Source organism: Peromyscus eremicus, chromosome 1 (genome assembly GCF_949786415.1).
Source record: "Peromyscus eremicus chromosome 1, PerEre_H2_v1, whole genome shotgun sequence".
NCBI lineage: Eukaryota > Metazoa > Chordata > Mammalia > Rodentia > Cricetidae > Peromyscus > Peromyscus eremicus.
The window spans coordinates 172,647,288-172,675,118 of record NC_081416.1 but is presented as its reverse complement, the minus strand read 5'-3'; the positions used below and the strand labels follow the sequence as shown (position 1 = coordinate 172,675,118).

The following is a 27,831-nucleotide window of genomic DNA, read 5'->3' as shown; positions in this document are numbered from 1 at the left end:
TGAGCCATGCTCATGTTTCTTTATGTTATATGCTCCTAGATCTTGTCTGTTCTTAGCTGGTGAGTGGCTTCTACTCTGATTCTAACGGATCCAGAAGAAGCAGGTGATGAATGTGCCTGGGAGGCCTGTCCTAAGTCAGGGTGAAACTTATGTTTTGATAATGCTGATTCATTAACTCTTTACAATGACTGTGGTGGACATAATAGCATCCCCAGGCTCAGGATCTGAGAAGCAGCAAAAGTGAAATTCAGTTCGAATGTTCTTGAGCTGTGTCCTGGCTCTGTGGGTCCAAATGTGAAGGACAGTTAACACCAGCACATGCGATGGGCACAACAAACAAAGAGAGACACTCCCTTGGTGAATGGAAAACTTCCTGTGGAATATCCATGTGGAAGAGGAAGACTTGGAAGTTTAAAACATTTTCCTACCTTGGTCTCAACAATTCTCACTCATACAAACCCTCCTCATTCTCGCTAATTGGACTCCCAGAGATCCACCCAGGGCCTAGCCATGGATCTCTGCATCCAGATCCCTCAGTAGTTGGATGGGGTTTCTAGAACGACAATTAGGGTGTTTGGCCATCCCATCACCAGAGTAGGTCAGTTCGGGCTGTATCTCGACCATTGCCAGCAGTCTGTTGTGGGAGTATCTTTGTGGATTTCTGTGGGCCTCTCTAGCACTTTGCTTCTTCCTACTCTCATGTGGTCTTCATTTACCATGGTCTCCTATTCCTTGTTCTCCCTCTCTGTTGTTGATCCAGCTGGGATCTCCCGCTCCCCCAAGCTCTCTTTCCCTCGACCCTCGCCCTTCATTACCCCCACTCACGTCCAGGCTGTTCATGTAGATCTCTTCCATTTCTCTGTCATTGGGCGATCCCTGTGTCTTTCTTGGGGTCCTGTTTTCTAGGTAGCCTCCCTGGTGATGTGAGTAGCAGTCCAGTCATCCTTGTTCCACATCTAGTATCCTCCTATGAGTAAGTACATACCATGTTTGTCTTTCTGAGTCTGGGTTACCTCACTCAGGATGATTTTTTTCTAGATCCATCCATTTGTCTGCAAACCTCATGATGTCATTGTTTTTCTCTGCTGAGTAGTATTCCATTGTGTATATGTACCACATTTTGTTTATCCATTCTTCAGTTGAAGGGCATCTAGGTTGTTTCCATGTTCTGGCTATTACAAACAATGCTGATATGAACATAGCTGACCAAGCGAGAATTGTTGAGACCAAGGTTGGATAAAGCACAGGGACAAATAGCCAAACGAATGGAAACACATGAACTATGAACCAATGGCTGAGGGGTCACCAACTGGATCAGTCCCTCTGAATGGGTGAGACAGTTGATTGTCTTGATCTGTTTGGGAGGCATTCAGGAAGTGGGACCGGGTCCTGTGCTCATTGCATGAGTTGGCTGTTTGAAACCTGGGGCCGATGCAGGATCGCTTGGCTCGGCCTGGGAGGAAGGGACTGGACCTACCTGGACTGAGTGTACCAGGTTGATCTCAGTCCGTGGGGGAAGCTTTGCCCTGGAGGAGATTGGAATGGGGGATGGGCTGGGGGAAGTTGAGAGGGGCCGGAGGAGGGAGAACAAGGGAATCCGTGGCTGATATGTAGAACTGAATTGTATTGCAAAATAAAAATAAAAAATTTATAAAACAAACAAACAAACAAAAAACAAAAAACAAAACATTTTCCTAGTCAGCATTAACTGTCACCTTGACACAGGCCAAAGTCACTTGGGGGAAAAAAATGCAACACAGTAACTGTCTTTATCAGGTTGGGCTGTGGACACATCTGTGAGGGATTGTCCTAATTGATTCAGGAGGTCCCATGCCACTGTGGGCAGCCTCATCCCTAGGCATATGGTCTTTTAGTTTTATAAGAAAGCTAATTAAGCATGAAGCAGAGAGCGAGCATCAAGCAGCATGTTCTCTGGCTTGACTTCCTTCAGTGCTACACTCTGTCCCAAACCAGAAAGAAAATGGACTGTTTACTCTCTCTTAAACTGTTGTTGCTTTATTCCAGCAAGAGTAAGAAATAGAACAGGGTATATGGAAGAGCAGAAGACACATCCATGTGAATCAATGTTCTTTGTACTAAAGAGAAGACCCTTCAGCACCTTGTGGGCAAAGAGAAGGAAGGAATTAGACACCAGTGATGGGCCAGAAAGTGCATGAGCCACCATACACTGATGTTCTGTCCTTTCAGAGACATTTCCAAGGACTTTCCTCTGAAATTTTCTGATAAGGATGCCTAACCTCTGGATGCACACTATTTCAACCTTTGTCATGGATGTCCCAGGAAAAATCTGAAACCTTGCTTAGACCCACCCTACACTAGATGGCATAAGGAGTTTTGGAGAGCACAGTGAACAGGATGACAGGCCTCACATCCCACCTGTGCCCAGGGTATCAGGGCAGTTCACAGTTGACTTGTTGACCCTGCCTGTTGTAGACCTAGACATGAGATTGCAGTTCTCCCAGTGATTGCCAGGAGGCGATACCAGGATTCACATTCAACAATCAAAATTGTTTCCCTGAGCCATGACCTTGCCTAGAAAAGTCATTCTCATGCCTGTTTCTAGATCTTGCTCTGACCTACTGGCTGCTTCATGTGTCTGAGAACATCTTTAGGCATGGTGAACTTGAAAGTCCCCTCCCTCATGGCATGTCTCACAGGAGAAAACTGATCTCCACCAGGGATTCAGCTAAGGTGACATCCAAGGTGACCCAGGAAGATCAGGTAGGACATGGGCTTACCTAACACAGGGCTCATCCAACACATAATGCTAAAGGTTACATTGAAGCCCTCCATAAAAAGAGCAAGCCCACAGTCTTTTCAAGAACACATAGTACACCTCCACCTCAACACTAAGGACACGAAACTCCTCCCACAATGGCTCTTGGGCCACTCTTCTGGGTCAGGAAATTGACTGGTGGCATTAGTGATACAGGATTGATCTTCATCCCTAGTCATCACTCAGCTGGTCCCTTTGCAGCCCTCAGAGAATGTTCCCTTCCTTCAGGGAGTAAATCTCACCTTCTCAGAGCACTGAGGACGCAGGGCAGACCAGATGCTGAGCTGGAGCACATAGGCAGGGTGGAGGCTCCTTCTTGTGTGCTGACAGACCCAAGGCCAGGACAGAACAGATGTCAGGCCTGAGATGAGTGATTGTTCTCTGAGGGCATGGGGATGCTTATCAGCCTTGTTGCTCAATGTGTTACATAAGAAAGAAAAGATGAGAGGAATGTGGGACAGCCCTAAGAGTGGAAGGGACAGAGCAGTGTCTTGGACACAGACCCAACAATTGACAGCCCATTGGATTCTGTGAAGTGCTCCAGCCTGGGAGAGTGCTCATCTCAGGAGGAGGAAGAACAGAAGAGCCTGGGGCTCATGTAGTAGCTGAAGCTCTTCTCCTCAGAGGGAGGGCAGCACAGTGAGAAGAGAGATGGAGGTGTCCTCTATGATTCCCGGCAGGGGCTGCACCCCCTGGCAGGGCCTACTGTTCACAGGTAAGGGTACTCCCTCTCTGACTGTGGGCTTGGTGGGGAATTCAGAGAAAGGCTGGAGTCTCCTAAAGGGACAGGTTCCTGAGGAAAGACTCAAGGTTTCTGTTTGCAGTCACGGGGCAGAAGGTACAGTGAGGGACAGAGACTCAGCGTCCTGAAGCTCTCAGTGGACAGGAGGTGATGAGGGGAAGAGAAAAGCTCCAACTACTCCCTATTCAAAGTGAGTCCCATTGACTGCCATGTTCTGAAGCCTGATGTCCCCAGCCATGGCAGGGTGACTCCAAATAGAAATCAACAGGGGTGGGCCAGGGGGATGGCTCAGTGTGTGGAGACTTGACAACCTGCATTCAGTCCTCAGCTCCCACGGGGTAGATGGGGAGAACAGACTCCTGCAGGATCTTCTCTGGCCTCCACATAGCTGCTGTGGCATGACCTGCTCATATGCACACTGAGACATGTGTCTTTAGAAATATATACTTAGAGTATATAAGCAAATGGGAAAAAATTTAAATCATTCTTTAGTATAATTATTGTCCTTAGCTATAAATGGGAACTATGTAGACAAACCCATGGACACATCTTTCCTAAAATCCTTCCTTCCTTCCTCCCTCCCTCCCTTCCTCCCTCCCTCCCTCCCTCCCTTCCTTCCTTCCTTCCTTCCCTCCTTCACTCTTCCCTTTTTTCTTCCTTCTCTTTCTCCTTCCTTCTTTCTTCTCTCCTTCTGACTTTCCTTCCTTCCTTTTTTTCTTTTCTCACCCACCCCAACACAGGGTTTCTCTGTGTATTCCTGACTGTCCTAGAACTCACTGTGTAGACCAGGCTGGCCTCATACTCAGAGAACTGCCTGCCTTGGCCTCTGGATTGCTGTGATTCAGGATGTGCATCACCACCTCCCAGCTTCTTTCATTTTTTCTTTCTTCATTGATGTTTGAGACTTTTTTAGGAACTGAATCTTCCTAAAAGGTCACACCATTACCTGTCCTTACACAGCCCTGGATCTATCAGACTCGAAGTCAGTGTATCCAGAGGTGGATACCAGGAGTTGACTGATAACACAAAGAGAACAGAGGAAAAAATGTCAGAACACGAGGACCCTCTAGAGAAGGAGGTCGGAGTGGCTTCCTCACACCAAATACCCTTTATGTGAGGAGAGATATGGTGATACCGAGGTGGGGAGCCAGGCAAATAAGTGAGAAGGTTATTCCTCAAAGAAGAAAGGACACAGTCAGAAGCTCTAAGGAAATGGAGGTCATATAGCTCATCTCAAGCAAGGAGGGTGGACACACAACCAGCCAGATGCCTAAGATGAGTCGTGATCACACCTGCTCAATGCTTTTTCTCTTTCTTTCTAGCCTCCTTTTTAACCTGTTGGCACCTGACCACCACTGCCCAAGTCACCATTGAAATAATGCCACCCCAAGTGGTTGAAGGAGAAAATGTCATTTTCCTTGTCCGTAATCTTCCAGAGAAGCTTTTTGGCTTATCCTGGTTTAAAGAGGAGACAAATACGAAGTATAGAATTGCAAGCTATGAAATGGCCTACAGTCAGGGTTTTCTGGGGGCAGCACACACTGGTAGAGAGACAGTGTACCCTAACGGATCCCTGTGGATTCAAAATGTCACCCAAAGTGACTCAGGAGTCTATATACTACGAAGCAATAATAGAGAAAGAATTGTATCATCAACATACATATACCTTCACGTGTACAGTAAGTAGTTCTTTGTGAATTCTCCATGCTGGGTGGGGTTCATACCACTGGACACACACAGAAGTATCAGGCCCGGCATGTGTATACCTCCTCTTTGCACTGTGTCCCCATGTTGGGGTTTGAGCACTTAGTGCAGGACACACATGGTGTAGAATTACTGTAGTAGATCAGAATCCTTGCACATAAGTGGATGCATGGTGGGTAACTCTTCCTATAATATCATCCTCTATCCAGACTCTTGGTGTTCTCACCAGGAATGTGTCCTTGAGAAAGACCATGAGGGAATCAACATTGGGCCTGATTTAGAAAAACATTGGATCATTGGGAAGAGGTGAGCACCAGGATGCCCTGGCTCCAGACCTCTGTTCCAGACTCAGCTCCAGGTGTCCATGAGAAGCATTTTTCAAAGTTTGGATTTTGACTTTCTATAATCAGGAACAGCACTTTCTATTAGCTCAAGTCTTGTGCCATGTGAAACTAGCCAATGTACTGTCATGAGATCCATGGTTAGGCTAGATGCCCTGGACATCTTCTCCAGAGACTCAAAAGGAGAGCATAGATGGACAGGTGCCCAGGCCATTAACAGTCCTAATATGTTTATGAGACTTCACAGGAAGGTCAGGGTCATGAAGGAGTGGGACAAAGGACAAATGTCAGCCTGACAAGTGCTTGTCCTCTGTGGTTCACCTCAGGGAGTTCTTTTAGGAAATTCTTTCCTTTAGGCAAGTGTCTTCAGGCTCTTCTGATCTGGACAGCTCCCCAGATGTGAGCTGAAGATCACCAAGGGGAGAATTAGGACACACAATCAACACTCTGAAAGGTATTTCCCTAAAATGGAACTTACCTTATATCCTGGCTCCCACCCCTCTCCCTACAGACTGGAGGTCAGTGACACAGACTTCGCAGACATACTCATTGCTTTCTGCATCCTCTACAGTGCCAAAGGATTATGTTGAGGTATAGACCTTATGTATTTCCTTCAAGAAAGATAGAGAAGCAAAGAGTAATCACCTAGACAAAGGTCTAAGGTGTCTTAGAGGTCAGGGAGCACATGGGCTCAACACATAGCTCAGGAAACAGAAGGAATGGGAGCATCATCATGAAACCTTGCATGGGATGATGGAGCCCAGAGCCCTCTTTAGAGGACCCAGGTCACCTCCTCCCACACACATAGGATGTGAGGCTCCTGACTCATCTGCTCAAGAGCCTTTGTCCTGGGTCAGAACCCTGACTAATAACTGTAGTGAGAATGGATCTGTCCCCTTCTTCCTACCTCATTCAGCTGGTCCCTTGAGACCTAGCAGACACCTCTGTCATCTTCCTGCTAAGAGGATATTTCTTCTTTTCAGAGAATGGAGCACACAGGTCAGACTGGGTGCCCAGCTGGGATTCTCTGTTGTACATGGAGTGCAGAGGCTCCCTCTTTGGTGCTGACAATTCAAGGCCAGGACACAGCAGAGGGCAGCCCCAGGGTGAGCTGCTGTTCTCTCAGGGCACAGAGATGCTCATCTGCCCTTCTGATCACTGTGTGTTCTGGAGGACTGAGACATAAAGAGAGAAGTATAGAGGGACATGGGGCAGCACTGAGAGTAAGGGGACAGAGTAGGAGGGTTTTGAATAGCGAACCCACAGCCCATGGAACTCTGGGAGATGCTCCATCCTGGGAGAGGGTTCAGTTCACACGAGGGAAGGGTAGCAGAGTCTGGGAGGAGATGTGCCATACAGCAAGGATCTATCAGGCCATAGAAATTAGGCATGCACCTCTGTTTCCCTCTGCAAAGAGTCATGGACTATCAGGGGCTGTTGATCAGAAGTGAGGAGACCATGAGTTGACAGCATGTGAGAAAAGAGGTCTTACCTCCTCTCTGGAGTCTGCTAAGGGGACAAGGACCTCGGAGGGGTCTCAGTGTTTTAAGGGAGAAGACACAGGGTACGTGGCGGCTCAGCAGCAGGAAACTTATTCTTATTTTTGGTGAATCTGAAAAAGTAAGAAAGTGGGGAATTGTTCTTAACGAAACTTAGCATGACCACAGTGTTGTGAAGACTGATGTCCCCACCTTTGCATCCTAAAGTCAAGTAACCAAGCTTGTATTGATAAGCGACATGGCTCAGTATATACAAGCACTTGTTTCAATGTCTGACATGCTGAGACTAAGGAACACAAGTCCTCTGACGTTCACCTAGGACTGTATCCTGCACTCACTCCTATATCCCGAGTCATGACCTTGAACACAAACTCACAGACAAATGCAAATGAGTGTAAAAAATCAAAGCAAATGGAAACATTCAACTCTGTATTCCCAAACCTATGAATTTCTTAAATATCCATGGGCATACAGGGTACTGGGATACCATTCATTCATTCATTCTCCACAAGCACCTGAGTTTTACTAGACACCATTTCTTTAAAAAAAACATAAGATGAATCCAGGTTCTCACTATTCCCTAGTCCTAGTGGACTGGAAGTAAAGAAAGCTAGAAGGTGAAGTCAGGTGTTGTTGACTGGAAACACGAGAGGAAAGAACAGAAAGAACAGAAAGTCAGAGAGTCAGGTGTCAAGGTCTGTAGAGAAGAGGTCAGGGAGACATGTTCCCAGCACCAATCTACACTGATGTGAGCAGTAGTTTGAGGTTTTAAGCTGGCACCATGTTGACACCCAGAGAGCGCCATACAGAGGAAGTGACATGTGCAGGGATGCTGAAGACATGGAAGTCAGTAAATGACAGAAAGTCACTCACCCACACCCCCAAGCTAAGCTATGGACACACCTGTTCAGGACACAGGGCTTCATCTTAACTAAATGCAAAGGTCCAACTATTGATCAATCTTTCTTCCCTTCCAGCCTCTCTTATGAACTGTGGGCACCCTCTCACCTCTGCCCAGCCAACTATTGAATCAGTGCCACCCAGAGTTACAGAAGGGTCAAGTGTTCTTCTAGTGGTTCACAATCTCCCGGAGAATCTTCGAGCCCTTTTCTGGTATAAAGGAATTATTGTGTTCAAGAACCATGAGATTGGCCGACACATAATAGCCAAGAATTCAAGTGTGCCAGGCCCTGCACACAGTGGTAGAGAGACAGTGTACAGCAATGGATCCTTGGTTCTCCACAATGTCACCTGGAAGGATGCTGGATTATATACCCTATTAACTCTGACCACAGATCTGACATCTGAAGTAGCTCATGTGCAGCTCCAATTGGACAGTAAGTGATTCTCAAGATCATTCATTCCTGGGTTGTGTGTAGACACACAGGACTCTCTTGCTTGACCTGTGCATGCCTCCACTCTGAACTGTGTCCCTATTTTGGTGTTTTAGCACTTAGTGCAAGACACATATACCAGAGACAAATGGCCATAGATCAGACTCTTGCCCTCACTCCATCCTCAGTAAGGTGTATGTGTGTGTGTGTATTTCTGTGTGTGTGTCTGTGTGTGTGTGACTGGGTGTGTGTCTGTGTATGTGTGTGTATATGTGATGGGAAATGGTAAGTCTGTACAGGAAATATGAACATGATTCAGAATGAGACCATGTTGGCATCAGGCAGATCTTGCCATTCTCAAAGAGAGGTGAGCACCAGGAAGCCCTTGTTCCAGACTTCTGTCTGAGGATTGACTACAAATGATCCTTGGGACACTTACTTCCTTATGTACCAGGTTTGGACTCTTACTTCCTTATGGAGCTGACAGGGAATAATGATTTTTGAATATCCACATCTCATAGCATTTGAAACCAATCAGTGCATTGTCATGAGAGTCACATTCAAATTGTGTCACCTGGTTACCTCCTTCTGAGACTCAGCATGGAGAGCAGAGCTGGACATGTGCCCAGGCCAGCAGTCAACTGTCCTCATGGACTTATGAGACTCACAGGAAGGTCAGGGTCCCCAAGGTGAAGAAGAGAGGACACAGATCCACCTGGCAAGTGCTTGTCCTCTGGGGTCCAATCCAGGGAATTCCCTCAGGCAGCCAAGTAGTAACAGGCTTTGCTGGTCTTGACAGCTCCCAGACATTAGCTCCAGTCATCCTATCAATCTCCAGGGGGTGATATTAGCTCACAGTAAAACTCTAAGATGCTGCTTTCCTGGAGAAGATGAAAGAAACTTGTGTGATTTCCATTTCTGTCACTACAGACCTAAGGTCCATCATATAAGGCCATTCTGACCTATGGTGCTTTCTCTGTCTGAGAACAGTACTATGCTAGGGGATCATGTTCAGCCTCATTCCTTCTAGCATCTTCCATAGGGAAACAGAGGCTAACCACAGGGGAATTATCAAGCAAAGCATAGAGACAACCCTAAATTTTCTGCGTGGATATGGGCAGACCTGAGCTACACCTCAGCCAACAGAAGAGGATGGAATTCATGTTTCCCTTTGACACCCTCCATAGCAGGGCCAGTCCACACCTCTCCAAGACATAGGTGACCTTCTCCACACACAGGACATGGATTTCTTGATATAATACTTCCTGGATATCTGTTCTGGATGAGACCACAAAGGATGACACTAGTGAAAAGTCATGAGTGTCCTTCCCCTGGCATCACTCAGGTGGTCCCTTTCCAGCCCTCACAGACATCCATCACTTTCTGGCTGAGAGCTAATTCCACCTTCCCAGAGCATTGAGGACATGAGGACAACTGGGTTGACAGAGGAGTTTCTGTGTCACAAAGAATGCTTAGGAAGGACAGAGTTCTCCTCTTTGGTGCTACAGAGCCAAGGCCAGGACACAGCAGAGGTCAGCCCTGGGGTGAGCTATTAGATTTTGGAGCACAGGGATGATTATTGGCCTGTTGCTCACTGTGTGTTCTGAGGACTGAAACCTAATGAAAGAGATTGGGGAAGAGAATCACCAAGCAATGCCAAGGGGGTGGGGAGACAGCAGTACCTTGTGCAAAGACCCACCTACAGCCCAGGTGACTCTGGGAGGGGATTCTGACTGGTAGTAGACTGAGCTCAGGGTGAGGCAGGGCAGTGGTGCTGTCTCCAGGACAGCAGATCTGACTCCAGGACAGTAGAGTTGATTCTGGGAAGGAGATGTGACCCTAGGACAGTGGAATGTGGTGGCAGTGCTGGATCCCTCAGAAACACCCCTGTTCCAAGGGATCAAGATCCCTACCTTGTTCAAGAGGCAGTATGGACAAGGGCTCATCTCATAAGTGAACAGAGAATTCTCTGACAGTGTGTGGGAGTGGGCAGCTCAAGTCCTGGCTGGAGTCTGCAAGGAGGACAAGAGTCTGAAGGAGAATCAAGGTGTCTTCTTTCCCCCTTAGTGGAGATGACACAGAGATGCACAGAGGTTCAGCAGCAGGAAGTTCTCAGTGAACAGGAAATGGTAAGGGGTAGGGATGAAAGCCAGATTGTTCTCTGTTCAATGGTAATCATATTGGCTGCTGTATTCAGAAGACTGATGTTCCCAACTATAACAGGTTGACACAGAAAATAATCTGATCTGGGTGGGTCAGTGAGGTGTTTCAGTGAGTGAAGCCAAACTGTACCAGGCCCAATGACCTGTGTTTAATCCTCAGTCCCCATGTGGTGGAAGGAGAGTACGCTCTTACTCCTCAAACCTGTTCTCTGCCCCACATATAAGTGTTGTGGCATGCACCCAGCCATATAGATATCTATGTAGGAATGCACATGTACTCACACCTACATGCATTCACACACACAGGCAGGGCATCACACACACATGAAATGGAAATAGATGTAAAAAATTAAATCAAATTGGGATATCATTTGGCCACAAAGCTGAGAGTTTCATTAATAAAACCCAGTAGATACTGGACCTTGGAATATTGGTTGTTCATTCTCATGTTCATTAATTAATTAATTAATTAATTAATTCATTCATTCATTCTCCACAGGTGTCATGTAAGAGAAAAGCACATAAACAACAGAAAGCCAGAAAGTCAGTTGTCAAGGTCTATAGGGAAGGAAGCCAGGACATCATCCCCCCAACAGCAATCTACAGTCAATGTCAGCAGGGGTCTGAGGGCAGAGATTCAGGACCCTGTTGACAACAGAGCAGATAGTGCCATACAGAGAAAATGACATGTGCAGGGACATTGAATGTATAGGTCATGTGCTGACCTTCACCCAGTAGGACACCTAGGCTGAGTAATGGACACATCTTCTCAGGACACAGGGCCACAACTTAGGCAAATACAAAAGTTCTACTACTAATGGATCTTTCTTCTCTTCTAGCCTTGCATTGTGTATACTATCCCACCTCTGCCCAGCTCACTATTGAGTCAGTTCCACCTAGAATTGCTGAAGGTGGAAGTGTTCTTCTAGTGGCTCACAATCTCCCAAAGAATCATCAATCCTTTTACTGGTTCAAAGGAATTATTGTGTCCAAGAAATATGAGGTTGCCAAACATATAATAGCCATAAATTCAAGTGTGCTGGGTCCTGCACACAGTGGCAGAGAGACACTGTACAGCAATGGATCCCTGCTCCTCCATAGTGTCACCTGGAAAGATGCTGGATGGTACAGTCTACGGATTCTGACCACAGATATGAAATCCGAAACCGCACATGTTCAAGTCCAGTTGGACAGTAAGTGATTCTTTGTGATTATTCAGTGTCCTGTGGGTTTAGACATACAGCACAGGCTTTTCTGGCCTATACATAGTGTCTCCATGTTGGTGTTTAAACACTTAGTGGAAGGCACACCTGATGGAGACAAATGTTAATAGATCACACTCCATCATCTGGCTCACCCCTGTATCAAGAAAGTCCTTGGCACAAAAGTAACTCATCCGAAGATATCAGAATGTTCAGTCTCATGGGGATCTCAATGTAAATTTCAGTTATAAAGCCCCTATAGGCATCAGTGAGGGGATCATTGAGGAAACCATGGTATGTTAACAGAGAAGTGAGCACCAGGATGCCTGGCCACACTCCTTTGTGCTAGGCTCAACTACTAGTGATCATAGAGCTCATTTTGCCAGGGCTAGACTATTAATGCCTTGGAGAGCTAAATGGGAGCAATGCTTCTTGGCTGTACATGTCAAAATGGGGTATTAATTTTCTCCAAACATGAATTTCATAAATAAAATCTAGGACCTGTTGCAGAGACCATGGAAGAGCAATGCCTATTAGATTTTTCTCGATTCTTTACTCAGCCATGTCTTTTATAGCATCCTGGGACCTTAGTGTAGGAGTCAATCTGCTTTCCATGGGCTGGACCCTCCCCCATCAACCACCAATACAAACTGGACTTTAGACTTCCCCCAGACCCATATGGTGGTGGCATTTTCAGTTGAGTCCCCCTCATTCAAATCGACTGTAGCTTGTGTGAAGTTGACTTAAATCCAACCATCCTAGTCTCTAAGTCTTTCCTAATACCTAAGCCAGCAATGATATCAGACTTCTCCTGGACCCCAGCCAGTCCTAGACTTATGGGCTTCAGGGCAGAGCAGCAGGGACATCTAGAAGGTGAAGTCAGGGGTTGACTGGAATCACAAAGGAAACTGAGAAAAAAAAACAAGAATGAAGATGTGGGGTCTGTGGAGAAAAAGTTCAGAGGAGGCATAATCTCAACTTCAGTGTGCTAGGTGTGCACAGTGCTTGACTGAGGGCAGTGAGGGGCAGCCATGGAGACACCCCAGGAGGGAGTTCCTTGTAGAGGACATGACTTATTCTGGGGCACTGAGGGATTAGTGGTCATGTTGTTGACACCCACCAGGTGGGTTAGAAGCACCCACACCTGCATCTTCAGGGTGAGTGATGAATCCACCTGCCTAGGATGAAGCTTGCCATCTTTCCACCAAACACAATGATCTTTGTGATAACTGTTTTTCTTGTGTGTTTTAGCCTCCCTTTCTGCTTGCTGCAAGGATGTCACTTCTGCCCAACTCACCATAGAACAGGTGCCACGGGATGCTGCTAAAGGGGAAAGTGTTCTCCTCCTTGTTCATAATCTGCCAGAAGATCTGCAAATCTTTTCCTGGTACAAATCAAAGTATAGATTCCAGAATTGTAAAATCGCAGTATACAACAGAGCCACAAATTATCTCACCCAGGGTGCTGCCCACAGTAGAAGAACAACGGTGTACACCAATGGATCCCTGCTCCTCCAGCATGTCACTGAGAAAGATGCAGGAATCTACACACTACAGATTTTAAACAGAGATTCCAAAACTGAAAAAACACATGTGGAGCTCCATGTGAACCGTAAGTGATTCTCTTCGGTCTCCAGCTGCTGGGTGTGGCTTATCCTACTTTGTACACTGGACTGTTAGGACGGAGCTGTGCCTGGCTTCTCCCCCACTGCATTGTGTCCCCCCACTGGGGTTTAGGCCCTTGCTGCAGGACACACATAGTTTGGAAAAACTGTAATGTATCAGAACCCCTCACCTGTCTTTACCTGCAGAGTGGAATAGCTGTGCTGGGTAAACTCAGCCCCAGGTTGTCACCTTCAGTGCAGAACCTTGGAGCTGTCACCATGCACATGATTCCTGAACGATTCTGTGAGGGTCAGGCAGGTCCTTGTTGAGGAAGCCATGGGATCCTCACACAGAGCACTGGGAAGCCCTGGCTGCAAATCTCTGTCCCTGGATAGACTCCAGATGACATTTGGGAGCCTTCTGTCACTTATTGGTCTTAACTTTCTGTTAGAGCTGACAGGGAACAGGGTTTTATTGGTATGTGGAACCAACTAGTGCACTGTCATGAGAGGTATCATTAGGCTAGGTCCCCTGGATTATCTTCACCAGAGACCACATGTGGAGAGTACAGCTGGTCAGGTGGCCAGACCATTAACTAACTGTCCTGATGAAATCACGAGACCTCACAGGAAAGCCAAGGTCCCCAAAGGGAGGAAAAAAAGACACAATCCTCCTTGCAAATGGTTGTCCACTGGGCTCCAACTCTGGAATTCTCTCCTGCAGGCAAATAATAAAAGAGATGTTGATCTGGACATCTGTGCAGTTTCTCTAGTTATCAGTAGGTGGCTATAGAAGAACACAGAATCAACATGTAGAAAAGTATATTCTGGAACTATGAGCTTAATTACAGTCTAGGTTCCATCCATGTCCCTTACAGACCTGGAGATTAGTGCCAGTCTTCTTAGACCTACTGGTTCCTTCAGGTGTTTCTAAGTATAATTCCCAGGAGAGGGTCCTGTGTTACCACTCCTCACCACCTCCTGGCACATCCTTGAGGACTTCATATAGTCAAAGGTCAGCAGCATCCCAGGAAGGACACAGAGAGACCCAAGGAATGGCTCAGCCATCACAGAAAGATGGAGGTCACAATGAACTCTCCCTAGGATGATGGAACCACTGCCCTCTTTGCCGAATTCATATCATCTCCTGCTCCACATCTTCATGAGTCTCCTACCAGGCTTCATGACAATATGCCCTGACAGGTGGCTCCATTGAGAATGAGTTTGTACCCTTTCCCAGGCATCACTCAGATGGTTCCTTTCCAGTACTCACATACATCTCTGTCACCTTCCTTCAGGGAGTAAATCCTACCTTCTCAGAGCATTGAGAACACAGGGCAGACTAGGCGCTCAACTAGGATTCTGTGTCATAAAGGACAGGTTGGTAGAACACAGCAGAGGAGAGCCCTGGTGTGAATTGTTGTTGCCCTAGGGCACAGAGATGATTATCAACCTTGTTGCTCATGGCATGGTCTGGAGGACTGAAAAAAAATTAGAGAGAAGTTAACTGGGATACCAGGCAGGACTTAGAGTTGAAGGGACAGAGAATGGCCTTGAGCTTCCAGCCTGTCAGGAGGCTGATCTCAGAGGAAGGAAGGCTGTAAGGACTGGGGGAAGTGCTGGACCAAAAGCTGTTCACCACAGAGGGAGGGCAGAGCAGGCTGTAGCCACCATGGAGGTTCACTGTGTGCTTCTCTGCAAAGGTTGCAGCCCTGGCAGTGGCTTTTGCTCATAGGTGAAGAGAACACTGCCTGATGGTGTGTAGGCAGGGAGGTCATAGACTAGCTAGAATCTCTTAAGGCGGGAAGTTGGGAAAGCCTCCCTCAAGTTGTTCCCTGACTTCCATATAGGTACTGTGACCTGCATTCACCCATACACACAGGATGTCATCCACCTGCTCCTGCACAAACACTCACACTCACACCCAGACCCACACACTGACTCCCCACACATGCATAAGTTAATGTAAGCTGGAGTTGTAACTGGTGTCAGTAGCTCCACACATGAGAATTTCATAAACACCTGGACTTGCAAATCCATGGACATTCGTTCTTCTATCCACCTACAATTTTCTGAGCCTTTCCATGTCTTGGGTCTTCCAGAAATATCAAAATAATTTTTCCAAACATGGCTCCATCTCTAGTGAACTGGAAGATGGACCAGGAGGCCCATCTCTAATTGAAGTCAAGGGTTGATGGCATCCAGAGAGGGAAGAGATGAAAGAGTTCAGAATGTGATGACTGCATCTGTAGAGGAATAAGTAAGGGAAGGCATCTCTGAGGTTGTCAGACACTTTCACCAACCTCAGCTGAGTAATGGACCTAAGCTACTCAGTACACCAAAGACCAAGTTCTCAGTATTGATGAATTTGTCTCTCTTCTCTTCTATCCTCCTTTGTAGCCTGCAGGGACCCTCCTGTCCAGCTCATTATTGAGTCAATGCCACACAATGTTGTTGAAGGGGGAAATGCTGTCCTACTTGTTCATAATATCCCAGAAGACCTTCAATCTTTTGTCTGGTACAAAGGGATACCAATTGACAATGAACACAAAATTGCCCAGAATGTAATAACCAGTAATAAGAGTATGCTGGGACCTGCACACAGTGGTAGAGAGACTGTGTACCCCAATGGATCTTTGCTGCTCCACAATGTTGCCCAGGAGGACACTGGATTCTACACCCTACGAACCTTAAATGCACAGTTTGAAACTCAAGAAACACATGCGTACCTCCACATATACAGTAAGTGATTCTTTTGGGCCTATGAGTTCCTGTGGTGTCAATTTTTCTTTACACACACAATACTGTCCATTGTGGACTGAAGGCCTCCTCTCTACATTGTGTCTCCACTTTGGGGTTTGAGTACTTAGTACAGGACACACATCAGGTAGACATAGAAGAGGGGACCAGAATCCATCACCTGACTACAGCTACAGAGGAGGATATGTGCTGGGTAACAGCACAAGTATGTCAGTCAGCCTCAGAATATTGGGGCTCTCACCAGGATCAGGTCTTGAGTAAGACCCCCTGGGAGTCTGGTGTGGCCTATCTTGGAGATTTGTGATTTCATCATAGTGAGGTGAGCAATAGAATGTCCTGGTCCCAGACCTCTGTTTCAGACTCAACCCCAGGTGACCAAGGAGAGCTTTTCTCCAGAGCCAGAGTTTGATTTCCTGTTAAAAATGCCAGGTAATAAGGCTTTACTGACTTTCTAAGACCCATAGTGTGTGGCACCAGCTGTGCAGTGACATGAAGCTACAGGTAGGTGAGTCACCTCGGCATCTCCTATTCAGTGGACAGTTGCCTGGACATGTTAACTCTTCTGACGATGGGCTTAAAATACTTCACAAGAGTGTTAGGGTTTCCAAGGGGAGGGACAGAGGAGACAGTTGTCTAAGCAGCTCCTTGTGCTCAGGGGTCCAGCCTAGGGAATTCCCTGCTGCAGGCAAATAGTAAGAGATGCTGCTGACTAGAGCAGCTCCCCCATCCAAATGTCATGCCATTGCTTATAACTAAGTTTAACCCGGACACAAGACAATGACCATGAACTGTGTGCACTAGTGAAGGGAACAGAGACCCAGGAAACCCAGAGGCTGAATCATGGTCACACAGGCAGATCCAAACTACAAGAGGACTGTCTATGTCATAGCCCCAATGTCTGCTCCCTAGAGGCTTTATTACGTGTTCACTGACTACAGATGGGCTTGTTGAGATCTCTGAAGAACTGTTGTCATTTCTCTCTTCTTTTTTGCTTCTCAGAGCCTGTAACACAGCCCTTTATCCGAGTCACCAGCACCAAAGTTACAGTGCGGAGCTCTGTTGTGTTCACCTGCCTCTCAGCTGACACTGGAATCTCCACCCAATGGATCTTCAATAACCAGAGTCTGCAGCTCACAGACAATATGACCCTGTCACCAAAAAAGTGCCGACTCAGCATAGATCCTGTGAGGATGGAGGATGCTGGAGAGTATAAGTGTGAGGTCTCCAACCCAGCCAGTTCAAAGACCAGTCCCCCAGTCTATGTGGATGTGATGAATGAGTGACCTCTCTGCTCTCACACTACAGCAGAGTAGGGACATTTCTTTATCAATGGGGTACAACAAGGAGAAAAATTTTGTGGTATAAATGGTCAATTACTACTCAGGTACAGCTGGCTTGGTGGCTCATGACTGTAATCCTGGCATAAACATGTGTCTAAAGACAGGCCAGGATATAAACAGAGACTTGGTTTTCAAAAGGGAAAAGAAGACATCAATATAGTAAACAGAATTGCAAAGGAGTTTAGAGCTTGGGTTTTGGATTAAATGTATAGACAATTCTCAGAATCCATGGAAATTCATTTCATGATCCCCCAAACTTCTGGAATGCTCTGCGTCCCCTGTTAACATGCTGCAGTGTTTGCATGAAGATAAATGCATCCTCTCCTGTATCCAAACACATTCCATGTAGAACTCATTCACACTATGCTGCCTAGACAATAGTCATGTATGTGAAGTGAGGAAGAGTGACAGGAGAAGGGACTGTCCTTTTCCCCCACGGACATAACTTGTTACAAAACAGTTTTGATCCACAGTTTAATTTAGGTACACATGTGAAAAAACATGACATGTCAAAAGGCTGACCTGGACTGCTTCTAACATGAGAGTGGCATTGACAGGGTGACATTACACAAGGTTCCTTTTCCTGTCAACATTTTTTGAGACATATATGGGATTTCCCATTTGGCCATTTTGAAGTGGGCAACTAAGTGGCATGAACATATGGATATGTTCATGTGACCATCACCATTGTCCATTCCCAAAGCCTTGTTAATCCAGTCCCATGCCCTTCAGGCCTGTGCAACCACATCTATTTCTTTCTCTATGCCTGTGACAAAACAGTATATGCAATTATTAGTGGTCAATATTAATTTACAGAAGGACGGCTAAGATGGGTGGGTGTGCTCACCAGTTTCACAAATTTCTGTAGAATCTTAAGGATCTTCTACAGATAACTTCAAGTCATCTACAGACCTATATTACAGCTGATTGATGGACCACGTTCATTTCTTTGTCTTGTCTAATTGTTCTGTCTAGGACTCCTAAGGGAATACTGAACAGATGTGGCCACAGCAGCATCCTTGTGTTGATCCAGGTCTTAGAGGGAAATCTCAGTGTCCCCCCCCCAATACAGAATGGGCTGTGTGTTTTCATGTTTTCTCCTACTGTACTGGAAATTATTCTATTCCTAGGTTGGCTGTTTTCATCCTTAACAACTGTTCATTTTAGCTGGGTGGTGGTGGCACTCACCTTTAATCCCAGCACTTGGGAGGCAGAAGTAGGCAGATCATCTCTGTGAGTTTGAGGCCAGCTTGGTCTACAAAGGAAGTTCCAGGACAGCCAGGGCTACACAGAGAAATCCTGTCTTGAAAAACCAAACCAAACAAAAAGACTATTCATTTTTGTGAAATGGCATCAGTTTTGTGTTTCTTCATGCTTCTATCTCTGTAGGTTCTGGACATCTTGGAATGTGTCTGTTTCATCTAGGTCAGTCAACAATTAGCAAGTAACTACTGAGTACTCATGGGATTCTTAGAATTCTGAAAATGGAATATAAGGTGTCAATTTTCACTTCTAATATTAGTAATGTTAATCTTTTTAAAATAAAAGCAAATCAGATTAAAGTTTGTCAAAAGAGTTAATCACTTCAAAGAACCATCTTTTGATCCATTGATTTGCAAAATATTATTATTTATTTGTATTATTATTCATCCCAACAGGAAGTCAAGTAGAGACTATGGAGGAATGATGCTTCTTGGCAAATGCTCCATGATTTTCTTAGTTACCTTCTCCTTGTATAGCTTAGAACAACCTGCCTGGGATTGGCAATATCCAAGGTGTGCTGGGTGCTCACACATCAATCTATAACAAGTAAATAGTCTCCATACATACCCACAGGCCAGTTGAAGGAGGCAATTACTTGAGGTTCTTCAGATGTCTAGATCTTATGTTATGAGCTACAACAAAACAAGCACACATGCTGAACACACCAGGTCCATCATTCCAGTTTCAGCAAGTTATTGCTTTTATGTTCTATATGTCATATAGTCACTATCCATTTGAAAAGCTCACTACATGCTCCACACATATTAGAGAAGAGATATTAAAGCCCATGGGAAAAGGTGGTTCTGTTAAAAGCCTGTTCTAATCTTCATATTCTTAGATGATTCCTAGATTCATGCTTCATCCTTAGGTAACCAGTGGCTTATGTCAGTCATCATGAACCACCTGAGCAGAATGGCTCAAGTTGTGGTCCACCTGGACCACTGATCTGAGAGCAGTCCTGCTGCTGGTCTCCTGGTTGAGATTTCTGTTCACATATCAAGTCCTGAGGATAGGTTGTGAGGTTACCTAGTGAAGCCTCACGGGAACTCTAATCATCACCTATCTTAATACAGTCTTAGACAGCAAAGTTTTGGAGGGCACTGGATCATAGTGCAGTTGTATTCAGTGCATTTTGAGAGACACAGCACTTTGGGCTGCATGACCCCCTAGGGTTGTCTATCACCAAGCTCTGTAGCTTCTATCCCATGCAACAAGTCTATTTCTCTCTCATGAAAAGGAGGGCCCACCATCTTGGAGCATTCAGATTTACTTGCATTTCCTGTGATTTACCTTCTTACTTACTTCATACTCTGGTTGGCAGGGACAGGCCAACACTAGTTGAATGAGATCCTTGCAAGTGTCAGAGGTCCCACACAGGGCAATCTCTTCTCTGTTGTTTACACTGCACTGTTACATACAACCACAAGAATAACTCCCACTCAGTGGAGGGTGAGGACTTGGTAGCCTAAACCTGTGAACCTGAGTCTGAGGATATAAACTACCTATGGTGAATAAGTTTTCAGAACCTTTGAAGAGTGTCAGGTTGAGGCAGTTTGAGATCAACAAGGCTTTCAATTTTCCTAGTGTCTTTCAGACTGACTCAGAATTGTATGAGTGTGTAACCTGGCACACAGTGAGTGCATCAAAATGTGACCCAGTCAACATAAATGTTACCTGTGAGGAAATTTTCTTTTAATAATTATTAAGAAGTTTTCCATTCATTTTACATACCAACCCCAGATAGCCCTGTCCTCCCTCCTCCTATCCCCCAACCTTCCCCACCTGACCCACCCACTATTCCCAACTCCTCCAAGGCGAGATCTTCCGTGGGAAGTCAGCAGAACCTGGTACATTCAGTTTAGGCAGGTCCAAACCTCTCCTCCCTGCACCGAGTCTGTGCAAAGTGCCCCACCACAGGCACTATGCTCCTCAAAGCTGGCTCATGCACCAGGGATGTGTCCAGATCCCACTGCCTGGAGGTCCCCTACACAATTCAAGTTAAACAACTGTCTTGCCTATCCAGAGGGCCTAGTCCAGTATGATGGGGGCTCCTCAGCTCTTGGTCACTAGTTTGGCTGGCTGTCTCTGTACATTTTCACTTCACAATCTCAATGTCCCTTGCCCACAGAATCCCTCTTCTCTCTCATCGATTGTACTCCTGGTGTCCAGCTGGGGATCTCGGAATCCACTTCCATCAGTCACTGGATGAAGGCTCTATGATGACAGTTAGGGTATTCATCCATCTCATTACCAGAGTAGGCCAATTCAGTCCCTCTCTCGTCTATTGCTAGTAGTCAAGGAGGGGTCATCCTTGTGGATTCCTGAAAACTTCCCTAGCACTCTGTTTCTCCCAATTCCCATGATGTCTTCATCTACATCATTGTATCTCTTTCCTTGCTCTCCCACTCTGTCCCTCTTACATCTCAAAACTCCCATTCCCCTATGTTCTCATGCCCCATCCCTTGCCCTCCATTACCTGCCCTTATCCCCTGTTTGCTCATGTAGATCTCATCTATTTCTTTTCACTGGGTGGTCTGTATGTCCTTCTTACAGTCCTCCCTGCTAGCTAGCCTCTCTGAAGCTGTGGGCTGCAGTCTGGTTATCCATTGCTTTATATCTAGTAACCACTTATGAGTGAGTACATACTATGTTTGTCCTTCTGAGTCTGGGTTACCTCACTCAGGATGATATTTTCTAATTCCAGCCATTTGCCTGCAAATTTCATGACGTCATTGGTTTTCTCTGCTGAATAGTTCTCCATTGTGTATATTTACCACTTTTTTAAAAAAATCCATTCTTCAGTTGAAGGGCATCTAGGTTGTTTCCAGATGCTGGCTGTTATGTATAATTCTGCAATGAACATAGTTGAGCATGTGTCCTTTTGATATGCTTGAGCATTCCTTGTGTATATGTCCAAGAGTGGTATAGCTGTGTCTTTGGGAAGAATGATTCCCAATTTTCTGAGAAACCACCATACTGATTTCCAAAGTGGCTGTACAAGTTTGCACTCCCACCAATAGTGGAGGAGTGCTCCCCTTGCTCCACATCCTCTCCAACATAAGCTATCTTCAGTGTTTTTGATCTTAGCCGTTCTAAAAGGTGTGAGATGGTATCTCAGATTCCATTTGTTTTGTATTTCCCTAATGACTAAGAATGTTGAGCACTTCCTTAAATGTCTTTCAACCATATGAGATTCTTCCATTGAGAACTCTTTGTTTAGCACTGTAGCCCATTTTTAATTGGATTGTTAGGTATTTTGATGTCTAGTTTCTTGTCTTCTTTATATATTTTGGAGATCAGCCTCTGTCAGATGTGAGGTTGGTGAAAATCTTTTCCCATTCTGTATCCTGTCGTTTTTGTCTTATTGACCATGTCCTTTGCCCTACCATAGCTTCTCAGTTTCAAGAGGTCCCATTTGTTAATTTTTTCTCTCAGTGTCTGTGCTACTGGTGTTATATTTAGGAAGTGGTCTCCTGTGCCAATAGATTCAAGAGTACTTGCTACTTTCTCTTCTATCAAATATAGTGTAACTAGATTTATGTTGAGGTCTTTGATCCACTTGGACCTTAGTTTTGTGCATGGCAACAGATATAAATCTATCTGCAATCTTGTACCTGTTTACATCTAGTTGTGACAGCACTATTTATTGAAGATGCTTTCTTTTTTTCCATTGTACAGTTCTTCAGTTCTTGCTGTTTTTTGTCAAAAATCATGTCTTCATGTGACATGTGAGTAATTTTTGTTCCTTCATGGCTACAACTGTGTAATTACACAGGGACAGAAACAGACTCTTCAGTTCCTTTTGGTCTCATGAGATGAAACCACCTCTACCAACACCTAGGTTGGCCATGTCATCCTGTGCTTGCTCATGCACATCAATTCAGGTCCATGCAGGAGCTAAGTATGACATAGGGGGACTTCTCCTTTCTGACAAATCTTAGTTTCCACCTGTGATGGAGAAATGTGACATCTCAGTCACAGGCTCACTTAACACATGTGATTGTAGTTGGACATATTCTGTATGTATGATGCACTGGTATTGGAATCCTGGCTGTTGTGGTTGGCATAGAAGCACTTGACTACTTCAGTACACTCCTAGTAATCAATTTGGCGATAATTTTGGAGGTGGGCATGGCTTTCAGAGCTGCTGTGGCCTTCTAAAGGCAAGAAATCCTATTTCTCTCTGGTGATCCACATTTAGATTTGTTCTGTTTACTCCATAAATGTTCCCACCTCCTAAAATATTTATTCAGGCATGCATTAGTTTTATTTCTGTTCCTTGAACATAAAACACCATGTCCAAGTCAGTGTGTGAAGAAAATAATTATTAGGGGTTATGGTCCATCATGTCAGGGATGTACTTCAGCAAGCTGAAGGCATTGTGGTTGGAGCAAGAAGCTGAGGGCTCACCTCTTGAACTGTTAGCACAAATCAGAGAGACTAAATATTGCAGACCATGTGAAACTGGCTTCCATGATCCCGTTCAGGGTAATAAAAGCAATGCCTCAGAATAGCAGGGGATAGGAAACCTTTTATCTGGGGGTATTTAAGAATAAGTTTTAATCTGTCTATGACTGGTGTAATAAGGAAACACACATTCTTTCTGATGTTAACTTTCTCTTTTACTTCATCTTAAAAATGGTCTCTGACTCTTTGTGTCTCTACATAGCTACATGTCTCCACACTGCTGCATCCAGCTACATATCGCTGCATACATACATCTTTTCACATGGCTGCACATCTTTCCTTTACATACATGTCTCTTCTACATCTCTTTTCTACAACCTCATCTTTACATAGCTCTCTTACCATACAGAACTTTACACAGTTCTTAGGCATAGCTCCTCTATGCAGCAGCAGCTCTTTCATACAGCTCTCTCTCTCTCACTCACTCACACATCTTTCTTTTACAATATTCACCCACTCTTTACTCAGTCACTCACTCTTTCACCATCTCATGCCCTCACACTTTTCTTCTTCTTCTTCTTCTTCTTCTTCTTCTTCTTCTTCTTCTTCTTCTTCTTCTTCTTCTTCTTCTTCTTCTCCTTCTCCTTCTCCTTCTCCTTCTTCTTGTTCTTCTTCTTGTTCTTCTTCTTCTTCTTGTTCTTCTTGTTCTTCTTGTTCTTGTTCTTGTTCTTGTTCTTCTCCTCCTCCTCCTTCTTCTCTTCTTCTTCTTCATCTCTCACTCAGCACACACACACACACACACACACACACACACACACACACACACACACTTCACTCACATTCTGCAGCAGTTCTCACGTAGCTCTACACAGCTGTCTCTCTCCACACCATCGCTCCTGCTGTCTCACAGCCATAACTCTGGATAATTATGTTTCATTTTCAGAGCCTTACCCATTCTCACAGCACAAGGTAAGTCACGTAGTTTCTCTTAGGCTAGTAATGTCATGTTGATCCATGCACGTAGCTCTGAGTTGGTGAGCGATCCTAGACAGTAAACAATTGGCTGAACCTTGAGCAGTCAGGATACGTGCAGAAAAAGAGCTTCTGCAAGGAGCTATATCAAGGTAAACAGCCTGGCCTTGATTCAGCAATAAACAACACCTGGGAATTAGTCTTTGTGTATTTTCTGCAGGGGCAGTCTAGTCTGTATTGAATTTGTTCTAATGTCTTTGCAAAATGTGTAAAAGGCTCTTTGAGACTATTCTGATATTATTTCTATACATCAGAATTATATAGCTTAAACTGAAGTCATAACCTGACCATCCACAACTATATGTATGCCCAAAGATATAAAACACACTACCAAAGAGCTGTGGAAAGAACCTCACAGCTGTTCTTTTGGGGGGTATAATGGTGGCACATGAGAACGTTACACACAGAAAATAACCAGTTTCCACAACTTGTGACCTCCTGGCTTTGCCAGGTGGTCTCCCCATCAGGGAGTTATATGTCTGGTGTGTCAACTTGTGAAACAGTTGTCACCTGCTGTATACTCCAATGACCATCGGCAATTATCCCTTTTTCATTTTCAAAACTTTAAAAATTACTCACAACTTTTTAGTGTCAATGTTTGAAAAGTGATGATCTTCCTGCAGGGGTCCTGGCTCCTAAACTTCTCCAAAGAGTGGCACCAACCAGGAGCCAAGAGTTTATGTGCCTGAGATGATGGTAGACATCTGTCCCCACTACAAGTGACAAACATCAGTCATTTTCTGTGCAGTGTCTGTTTGATCTGCCCCAAATCTTGCCTTATTAATGGAGAATCTCAGCCGGAATCCCCAAAAGTCCTTATCCCCCATATCATTTCTAGTAATCAGACTCAATAGCTTTGCCACAGATCTCAGTGAGACAATAGCCATGAAAATCACAGTCCTTTCTGATTGGAACCCTGAACTGTCAACAGCAAAGCTTTGATGTGAAATGTTTTGGTTTTCAAAAAAATATAGAAGTTATTTCCTAGCCTGTGTTCCTGGGTACCAGCACATCCTAATCTTCCCAACAGAATTGGTTGGATACCTTACTTACCCTTGATGCAGTGGGGAGGGGCTTGGTCCTGCCTCAACTGAATGTCTCAGGCTTTGCTGACTCCCCATGGGAGGCCTTACCTGCTGTGGGATGGTCTGTATGTCAAATGTGTTGCTGATTGGTCAGTAAATAAATCATTGATTGGCCATTGGCTAGGCAGGAAGTATAGGCGGGACAAAGAGAAGAATTCTGGGAAGTGGAAGGCTGAATGAGAGTGACACTGCCAGCCGCCATCAGGACAAGGAAGATGTAAAGTACCGATAAGCCACAAGCCATGTGGCAAGATATAGATTAATGGAAATGGATTAATTTAAGATATAAGAACAGTTAGCAAGAAGCCTGCCACGGCCATACAGTTTGTAACCAATATAAGTCTCTATGTTTACTTGGTTGAGTCTGAGAAGCTGTGGGACTGGCGGATGAGAGAGATTTGCCCTGACTATGGGCCAGGCAGGAAAACTCTAGCTACACTTACCCTTTTGGAGGAGGGGAATGGGATGGTTTGGGGGCAGGCTGTAGGAAGTGGTAGGAAGGATGAGAGGAGGATCTGTGGTTAGGATGTAAGAAGAATAAAAAATAACAAAAAAAAAGAAAATCATAGTCCTTTTCATTGGAATCCTGAACTGCCAGCACAAAGCTTTGATGTGAACTTGTTTTGTTTTTCAAAGATAGAGAAGTTTGTTCCTAGCCTGTATCCCTGGGAGCACTCCTCCACTGTTGGTGGGAGTGCAAACTTGTACAGCCACTTTAGAAATCAGTATGGTGGTTTCTCAGAAAATTGGGAATCAATCTACCTCAAGACCTAGCTCTACCACTCTTGGGCATATACCCAAGGAATGCTCAATCATACCACAAAGACACAGGCTTCATTATGTTCATAGCCAGAACCTGGAAACAAACTAGATGCTCCTCAACTGAAGAATGGATAAAGAAAATGTGGCACATATACACAATGGAGTGCTATGCAGCAGTAAAAACAATGATATCATGAAATTTGTAGGCAAATGGAATGAACTAGAAAATATCATTCTGAGTGAGGTAACCAAGACTCAAAAGGAAAAACATGATATGTACTAAATCATAAGTGGATACTAGATGTAAATCAAAGGTTAACCAGACTACAATCTACAGCTCCAGAGATGCTAGCTAACTAGGAGGACCCTAAGAAGGACACAGAGATAGCCAAGAGAAGGAAAATTAGATGAGATCTACATGAGCACATTGGGAGGGGGGCAATTGAGGACAAAGAATGAGGGATGAGAACACAAGGAAATGGGAGGTTTGAGCTGGAACAAGGACAGAGTGGGAGAGCAAGGAAAGAGATACCATGATAAATGAAGACATCATGGAAATAGGAAGACACAGGGTGCTAGGGAAGTTCCTAGGAATCCACAAGATGACCCCACCTTAGACTACTAGCAATAGTGAAGAGGGTACCTGAATTGGTCTACTCTGGTAACCAGATTAGTGAACACCCTAACTGTCATCATATAGCCTTCATCAGTTACTGATGGAAGGAGATACAAAGATCCATGGCCAGGTACCAGGCTGAGCTCCAGGAGTCCAATTGATGAGAGAGAGGAGGGATTCTGTAAGCAAGGGACATCCAGATCATGATGGGAAATTGTACAGAGAGGACCAGCCACACTAGCGGAAACCAATTAAATGTAAATCAATAGCTGTGGAGCCCCCATGAGACTGGACTAGGCCCTTTGGATATGCAAGACAGATGTTTAGTTTGAGCTGTTTTGGGGGTTCTGAGGCAGGGGGATTGGGATCTGTTCCTGGGGCATGAGCGAGCTTTTTGGAGCCCAGTGCCTACGGTGTGACACGTTGCTCAGCCTTGGTGCAGGAGGGAGGGACTTTGACTTACCTCAACTGAATGTATTAGGCTCTACTGTATCCCCATGGGAGACCTTGACTTGGAGGGGGTTGGGGAGGGGGTTAGGGGAAAGGCTAGGGGATGGGAAGAGGGAGGATAGAGTATCTGTGGTTGGTATGCAACATGAATAGAAAATTTCTTAATAATAAAAAAAGAAAAAAGCTATAGTAATAAGTGCTGAGAGAAAATCAGTATTTTTAATGGATGAGCTCTTGATAAATTATCCAAACAGTCAGTCATAGACATAAATATATGAGCAATACTAAATGTGCCCAGCACATTGTATTTATATAGCTATTAATTTTACAAAAAGTAATAATAATAATATTATTAATATTAATATTTGCAGAAGAGACCTGGATTTGAGAGAAAGTGGAAGGCATGAGAGGTGGTAGAGGGTGAAACTGAGGAACGCAAATGGTGTAAATTCAATGAGCATCTAGAAAAGTCTAAAAAAAACTCCTTTAAAAGCTTTAGAAATGAGTTAAAATAATAGAGAGTCAGGGAGAGTGAGAGAACAAGAAATAGCTGCCATGGGAGTGATCATGAATGGAGACCTAGGAACCACTTCTGAAAGCAATCTCCATTTCTGGGCAGTATTATTGAGCAGTCTTCTTCCAATCCCAAGCACAAAGGAAAGGTCTGATCTTTTATAATCTTATAGGGGCCAATAGAAGTGTCACACTATGTATTTAGTTCAGTGTAGTGTA

General features: G+C 44.9%; 1 protein-coding gene across 1 annotated transcript; it reads left to right on the top strand.

Moving 5' to 3' along the window:
- The first annotated feature begins 3,448 nt into the window (after positions 1-3,448).
- LOC131902527 (carcinoembryonic antigen-related cell adhesion molecule 3-like) lies at positions 3,449-17,427 on the top strand. Its single transcript, XM_059253555.1, has 7 exons — positions 3,449-3,512; positions 4,862-5,218; positions 8,061-8,420; positions 11,419-11,772; positions 13,033-13,392; positions 15,785-16,126; positions 17,144-17,427. The coding sequence occupies exons 1-7, from the start codon at positions 3,449-3,451 to the stop codon at positions 17,425-17,427; spliced, it is 2,121 nt and encodes a 706-aa protein (XP_059109538.1).
- The last annotated feature ends 10,404 nt before the right edge of the window (positions 17,428-27,831 follow it).